This window comes from Hetaerina americana, unplaced genomic scaffold (genome assembly GCF_022747635.1).
Source record: "Hetaerina americana unplaced genomic scaffold, ioHetAmer1.1.p SCAF_8, whole genome shotgun sequence".
Lineage (NCBI taxonomy): Eukaryota > Metazoa > Arthropoda > Insecta > Odonata > Calopterygidae > Hetaerina > Hetaerina americana.
Genome location: NW_027287427.1, coordinates 39,674,598 through 39,682,980, shown reverse-complemented (window position 1 = coordinate 39,682,980; position 8,383 = coordinate 39,674,598). Strand labels below are relative to the sequence as shown.

The 8,383-nt window shown below is 32.6% G+C and overlaps 1 protein-coding gene across 1 annotated transcript in view; it reads right to left on the bottom strand.

Moving 5' to 3' along the window:
• Positions 1 to 6,018: 6,018 nt before the first annotated feature.
• The window catches only part of LOC139697860 (uncharacterized), a 531,364-nt gene continuing 528,999 nt past the window's right edge, over positions 6,019 to 8,383 (bottom strand). The window contains exon 15 of the mRNA XM_071596719.1: positions 6,019 to 7,384. Coding sequence (XP_071452820.1) covers positions 6,962 to 7,384 — 423 coding nt within the window. The 3' untranslated portion in view covers positions 6,019 to 6,961. The remainder of the gene's footprint in view (positions 7,385 to 8,383) is intronic.

Sequence of the window (8,383 nt, the reverse complement as noted above, 5' to 3'; positions counted from 1 at the left end):
TTTCAACTGTTGACAGTGAAGAAAGTCTTTGAGGAAGCCAATGAAAATGGGCATAACTCTTTGACAACAGAATTCCTTAAAGCCTTTCTTGTCAACATTGCACATCACTTGGCAACATCATTGTTATAAGGTGTTAAGTAGCAGAAAGAGATCTGGGTACATTAATTAAATTTCCAAATCATTACTGATAACTATGAAAAAAGATAGCAAAAGAGGAATTTGCTAAGAAGCAAAATTTACATCACTGATAGCAGCTGACCTTGGGCCACTACAAATAGTGAATGATTTGATGATTCAGAAGCATATTTTTCAACAGTAGATCTCTGCAAGATAAAGTTTGGAGACACACTCCTGCTTGATCCAACAGGACAATTATCCCAGAAGCACAACCCGAGTAGAATGAGAGTATTAGGCTGATATGGAAGATTGTTTCAGAAAAAAAAACACCAGCAACTGAGTCAAACTGAAACCAAACTCTGGGTGAGGACAAACTGGACTAATACGTATCTATTACGATACCAACCAAACAACATAACTAGGGCCACAAAACTACTGTGACCACAATGATAAGGCAGACACCAAACTATTCAGTATTTTCAATTACAATAAAAAGAAAGGAATTTAGGAAGAATGTTTACTTTTTTGACGAAATGAAATTAGAAGCTAAAATCAAAAAGAGGTGTAACATGGGAGAGTGTGTCTTTCTCATACTTCTTACCTTCGACTGTAAAAAGTTCATGAAAAAAAATAATTTCTGGGAACATATATGAAATTAGAGGGTTTTGGCAATCGTCAAAAACTGAAATCATGTCTACATTAGAAAATAAAAAGTACAATGCAGAGTATGTGTAAACTATGAAATGCATATTAAGTTCGATTTCAGACTTCTTTATCGTATGATATTTGTCGTAAAATATCCTTTGCTTACAATAACATCAAACATTTTATTCAATAGTTTTTGTCATATTGAGGAAGTACCCTGATTAATTCATAATTTTGAGAATTCATAGATAGGTAGGTAGGTCACTCTCATATTCAAAATGCTATCAGTATGAAATTTGATAGCAGTCATTAATGTGAAACCTCATTATTTTAAAGTATGAAGGGTCCAAAAAGGATATTTTAAAGGGTCATGTTTCAAAATGAACATACCTGAACAAAAATTAACATTCTTATAACCTCACATTAAGATAGAGAATTTTGTTACCATATACCTGTTAATTTTGGTGGAAAATATGTTGACCTAGAAGCTATCAATTCATGATTTAAACCATATTTTTTAAAGAAAAAACCTTTGGCCACAGAAGCTAGGCCTCAAATTTAAGCAATGAATACTCACTCATATTCTAATGACCTATTTGCAAAGAAAAAACAGATTGCCTTAATCTATAAACATATTAACATTGAAACAACAAAGTTCTTGTTTTGGGATTAGAAGGGGCACATTTTAGATCTGCTTGACTTTCTATGCTTCTCTCACAATTTTAATTCTGGAGGTGAAATGAAATATACTTTCATAAAGTCACAAAAAATTATTTTCTACAGATGTTAGCACTTACTTATTCTCTTTGAACATTGTAGCTTAAAACATTCTCCTTAATGATATGTTCATCTCATTTTCATTCAAACCAAAATTTATTTTTTCCTCCTTGAGCAATGAAATATTTCCTAACATCTGAGTTTATTTACTCTAGATTACATATTTTTTAAATGCGTTGTCCTTTAATGACATCATCCATGTGTTCAATAAAAATCACATCCTCAATACTGTAAACATATTATTAGGATATCCCCATTTTAAAGAAATAAAAGTACAATTAAACGATGAATTTTAATTAGTAATGACTGAATAATAGGAAGTTTTCTTCGTTACTTTTATGCTATGCGACTCAGATAATTTCCTTGCATTCACAGCTTCAAGGTTTCCAGACAGATTCAGAACTGGTTGTATATAAATTTTCATTTTCCATTATCACTTATTTCCTGAGATCAAATAATGAGATGATTGCACCAACAATATGGAATAAATTTGTGCATTAAGCAATAAATTCATTTCATGAATATGCATTGCATGTTTTTCATTTAGGTCAACTAGCAAAATGAGTTTGATCCATGCAATGCAACATGGAGGAGGGTGGAGTTCAAACTTCGGACGAGCACGTTAACTTTTCTCCTTAAGAGGAGCAACTGATTTTTAAAGCAATAACACACACACCCATGATTGATGAGAATGGGAAATGACTTAGAATCAGACAAGGAGTGTTCGATTTCATTCAATCTTAAATTGGAAAAAGAAATTCTCTCATGAGCACCACACACTTTTCAGTGCACTGCAAACTTTACCTTCATCCCCCATATCTCCATAGTCTTCCCATTCACAGATCCAAAATTATCTCTCACTGTGCTGGCCACTCTCATTGTGCAATATGCAATATACCTAGTACTCAATAAGTTGGTCCACATTCTTTCTTATGATCATTGAAATAGGATTGTATAATTAATATATATCTATCTGTTATTTGCACATTGCTGTTACGAATCAGTTATCACATAGAATTACCTATGTCTAGTAGTTAATGTCCATCATATGTCCAAAGAGATTTTGCAACATACAAAATGCATTATGCCCACCTTTAATATTGTGTGGATATTGCCTGTAAATTAACATGTAGTATGCCTATATAATGTGTAATAAAAATTAATTTGTCATAATCTCATCCCAATTGTCAATAGTCATAAGCTAGTGAAAAAAAAGTAGAGGAGGGTGTCTGAAGGAATTAAAATCCTTAAATTGCCTCAATGATCCCTAAAAACTAAATGATTTCAACCAAGTTCCAATTGGCTAATAAATGTGATTCCCAGGGAAATCAGTGTCTCTTTAAATAACTTTTACTCAACTTTAACAAACATTAACATAACCTATGATAAACACAATAGTTTTTCCGATACAAACTTTTATGGAAACATTCATTAGAAAAATAATGAATTTCATTCTCTTCCCCAGGAGAATATAGAATGAATGTGTATTGAATCAAATAATAATGCTTGACTGAAAGATAGATAGGGAGCTCATTTTCAGTAGAATCTGTGCTGGAATTTGCATGGATGGATATACTAGGAATTGGTACGAAATGGCTGTTTTATGGATGTTATGGCCAACATCAGGGATATTGCATTGATTTCACTTGTAAATAGTGATGATTCCCCATTGTTCTATTAATGAAATTTCAAATTCCCACAGAGCATCATATCTGCTGTCAAATTATGTGGAAAAAATAACTGCCTTTGAGCAGATAAAAGTAGCTTAGGTTTATTCAAATACTAGTAATATTCCCATACTTTTTGTGTGGTGAGAAAGATAAATGTAGGATATGCAAGATTGTTTTCATTTACCCAGCAAGGTGGCTTCCTGATGGGATCTTGTATCAGTAGAGGAACTTTAATTATTCTTTTTATTTTTCATCACCATCTTTACCAATTTATTTACTGTTTTTTTTACTATCGATTTATTTCTGTTCAGCTCTAAGGACATACTACAACATTAATGAATATGATAAAGCAACCAAAAATACTGGAAAACCAAAGATATGCCACAAGTTTTTCCTTTTTCTCTAGAGTACAGTTTTCACAGAATATGATATAAATTACTGCAAATAGCTTCTGAATTGAAATGAAATCCTAAAAGAAATAGTTGTGGGATTAGTTTTGGACCTTCTTCAATCTAAGGATTCCATCAGCTATTACTATGAAGGAGGGGAAAAGATACAATTAATAGGATATATTTTAGATATGGAAATGAGGAAAGTAACAAAGGAGAGTGTCTGACTTTTGAAATTCAATAAATCTCAACCCACAGTATTGACAGAAATTTTTGAGCATAGAACATCAAAACTAGATTCTGGGAAAACTAACAGTATAAAAAGCAAAATTTGCAATAGGTCTGGTGATTCAATTTCAATATGATGCCTCTATTTACATGATCTCCAATTTCTACACTGATTGCAGTAAATTTTTTTCAATCAGATTTCAAATACAGTGGAAATTACTTTTCATGGTTGAGAATCACGCAATGGATATTTCTCATGGTATTTTATTAGGATGATACTAAGCCATTGTAGCTTGGAGCATAAACACATTGAAAATTTAGAATATGATTACATCTTGGATATTTACTTCATATATCCTCTGTGAATGAAAAATAAAGTAATTGATAATTTGTACTTTTTGGTTATTACATAGTTAATGCTTCTTTAATGGTGGCATTATGAGATTTTCGGATGAAATATGCATATCCCTTGTGGTAGTTGTTTTAATGAATGATTTATGACGATTATTTTGAAGCTGCACTTTCTGTAATGCCCTCTTTCTCTTGCATTAACATTATCAATTGCATAAAATAAAATGAACAAACGTTATGTTGCCATTATGGGCAGGTGAATAATTTGGCATAGGATTTTCAGGGAATGATGTGTGGACAAAAACTTGGTGTTGATAATAGCCTAACTTTAGCAGAAGATGTCATGGGGACCATAATTTAATGCCCCATCCAATTGATGGCATACTGAATATAGAGCACAGTATGCCTACCATCACATGACACACAAGTAGGGATCAGATACAAGTTGGACAAAATTTTCCACCACTGGGGTTAGGCCTGTGCCATTGAGATGGGAAGACAATACACTAGCCACCCACTAACCCAGTTTAGAGGTGAGAAAAATGTGGTAAAATATAGAGAACAATAACGCAATGTCATTTTCCATGTGAATGTAAATTTTCCAATATTCAAAAGCTTCCAGCCGGAGCATGGAGGAATGCTAGAAAAACGATATGTCTCTGAGTAGTTGGAGCTCATGACTTCAAATTTCAATTCTTAAATCTTATGAATAATATTCATTAAGAAGTATACAATTTCCTATGATTTTGATTAGGGCTACTAGCACATGCAAATTGTATTCAGCTTTGAATCAAGGAAGAACGAAACAACGAGGTTTTATTGCATTTGAAAGTTACTTTATCTTACTCATTTTATTTAGTAATTATGAAAGCCCAAGTACAATAAATATTTTTTTCAAATTCAAAGTGAATGAAGGACTTCATCTTTATATGCTGAAAGGAATATAATATTTAAATGTTTTTCTTCTTCAAAAAATATTTTGTTATATTTTATTTGAAAGAATGAAAAATTTTAATTGTATAGCCAAACTCTTAATTGTACATCTCACTATAAGAGTTGCACAGCTAAATTTCTTCATGAACATATTATACATAATCTACATAGTTCATTCAAGTCAATTGGCTTATGATTGAGGTAATACAAAGAGATAGCAAACAATCAAACTTAACTTTATTGAGTTTGACATGATCAATATATGAGTGGTAACTTAATTCTCCCTGTGACATGCCTCTACAGCAGCTTGCAGTGTAAGGTAAAAATGTATATTAACGAAGCCATGGAAAAGAAGATTCCCAATTAATAGAATAAATTCATGCAAAAATTAAATAATCTTTAATATATGCAATTAACTATAAATTCTTCCTTACAACCGCCAATTCTTATAGTTTCAAGTATGGCAATGGAACTTCGTTTACATTAAGTGTATTCACCAGAAATTTAGCATTACCTGACCAAATATTAATAATATTTCTGAAATTAGAAAAATAATATGGAGATATATTTGCAGTTGAATACATGAACAAAATTGAATTATTGGATTGGGAATTGAGTAAAGGTTTCATGAAAATTCATATTTATAACTCTTTACTGCCCTTTAGTAATTGAGATTAAGTAAATGAGGAGTATGATCGAATGTGAGTAGGTTCCTATGGTCTATGTAAGTCGGAAATCATGCCTGGGGCATAATATTGCTATCAAATATTAAGAATAGATCCCCATCAGCCTTGATTAAAAAACAGATGTGCTTAAACATTAAAATACTATAAATATGAAAATCTGACATAATATGTAGGTACCTATCTAAAGAAGTTTTTTTTTTTTTTTTTTTTTTTTTTAAGTAGGTAATAACAATATTTTTATTGGTGTTTTATGACATATCACATAAATATTTTTATGCATTTATAAACTTCATCCAGTAAAGCATTGTGCTACTTCTTGTAATCAGCAATGCCATTATAATTTTCTTAGTGTGAACTATGATGATAATTTCAAATAAGGCATTCAGCCGCTTGAAATTATACTATTTATTTCATGACCACGTTACATTTTCCCTAACATGAGTCGAAACAAGGCCATGTTAATTACTATAGTCAGCATTTTAGTTCGCAGGGCAAAGAAAATGTTCTGATTGTGGTGTCACTCCTTCACTTCATAAAGAATAATCAACAACTGCTCAACAACAAGCTCACAAATATTTTGCCTGATCTTCTACCAATGATAACAACATGAAAAGTAAATACCGTCAAAAGTCATTATACAAATATTTGTATGATACAATTGGTGTTCTTGGCAGAATTAATGTACTATATGATCTAAATATATTGCCATGTTTAGAAACATTTCAGTCTCGAGGGAACATAGCCTTCACTAAACATATGCCTTTTCCTTATTGACTAGATTGTGCTGTACCCTGGAAATGTGCAATGAAAGCACCACATCATCTTTGGAATTTGTTAGTTATTTAGAATAACTCCAGAGGAAATTGCTTCCCAAGAAGTAATGTACACAAATGAAAAAAAAAATATGTCGATCATGTACAGGATGCAAAAATAAATTTGTTTAAAAATAAAGAGTGACACATATGTATCAGAATAAAATGGATTGGAAATTAATCATCTGATCCTATTTCAGCAAATGAGCTTCCCATTCTTTCATCCAGCATGAATAAAGGGCAGGTCAGCTTGCATAAAACTTCATTTCTCTATGATCATATTTTATATTATTACTAAGCACCATATTGCACTTTATTTGTTATTGGTGAAAACATGTTTCACTACTCTTCATTTATATTTCCTTCTCTGTTGGGCATATTCTCCTAAACTCCTCCAATCTCATGTCTTGGACCTCAATATTAACATTAGGGCTTCCATTATCCCTGCTAGCTACAGTGATCACAAGTGCTTCACTACTACCTGCATAATCAGGCTGACTTCTAGCACCAGACCTTGAAGGTGGCAATTCCTCCAGAGTCCCTGCAGGCGCAGAACCAATAGCGCTCTCTTGAGTGATACTTTTATCAAGAGGTGCATCTTCCTGAGGGACAGCTTCCCAATCCCAGTGAGAAGTGGGGCTAGTTGGGCTGGCACATGCAGAGGTGGAAGGCGTGGGGCGGCCCGTGGCTGCTGAAATGAGCCCTGCCAATGAGAGGCTTCGTCTGGATGCTGATGATGCTCTTGGTCGCCATAACTCACCTACAAGCTCTTCATCCTGAAATAATGAAACAGAATATTTATTAGGAAGGCCTTACAATGGATATTGAATTGTATGCTCCACAGTCTTTACAATAAATGAAGTTTATATCAGAAAAAAAATTGGCAGCAAAGAAATGTGCCAGAAAGGGAATAACCACTGGGTTATATTATAAGGAAAACCAATGCATTTAAAGTCTTTTATCTCTTTTTAGAAAAATGATATGTGGTTATTGTTTGAAACTAAGAAATGTAATGAAATATTGGTGTATGAGTTCATACATATGAAATCAGCTTAGGACTATCATTGATTAAAATCAGTATTCAGCCAAAAACTCATCTACACTCATTTTTTTCAGTTTTGATAACTGAAGGTACAGCTCACCTTGACCTAGGCCTATTGTGTCCACACTTTCAAGGAAACCCATTTATAACACTATGCTATGCATACTGTATCCTACAAATTCTGGCCACTAATTCATTAGATGTGGATATCCAAAGGCTATCTTCAGATATGAACCAGGGGCCATAATTTCAGTATGAGAATGGTTCATCCACTTGACTACCAAACCCCCATAAAATGCAGTATAAACTACATTAAAAATCCATCCTAAAACTCAAGGTATGATGTTGATACAGAGAATTTTCACTTTAACTTTAATTTGAAGTCTATGGTTTTCAAGTTGACACTACAAGCTTTTTTAGCTGAAAATTATTTCATTAGCTTTCAACCTGGAGTCTTCCTGTTAAATTCATGAATTGGGTGTTTTTGTTCAATTTAAGAATTTTTGCCCAACTGAAAGTTTAACAAGAGAAATGAGAGCAGATTTTGATTTAATTAGGTCAAATAATTTTTTGCTTTACCTTTTCGGGTTTTAATTTATTGTCTTAATGGAAAGTGGAAGAGTTGACCTATCTTGGAAGTGTTCTGGACTACAATGGTTAATGCAGAAGGCAAAGAATTGCATAAGGAGAAGAGTTGCATGAGGAGAAGAATTGCATTAGGCAAAGAAGTTTT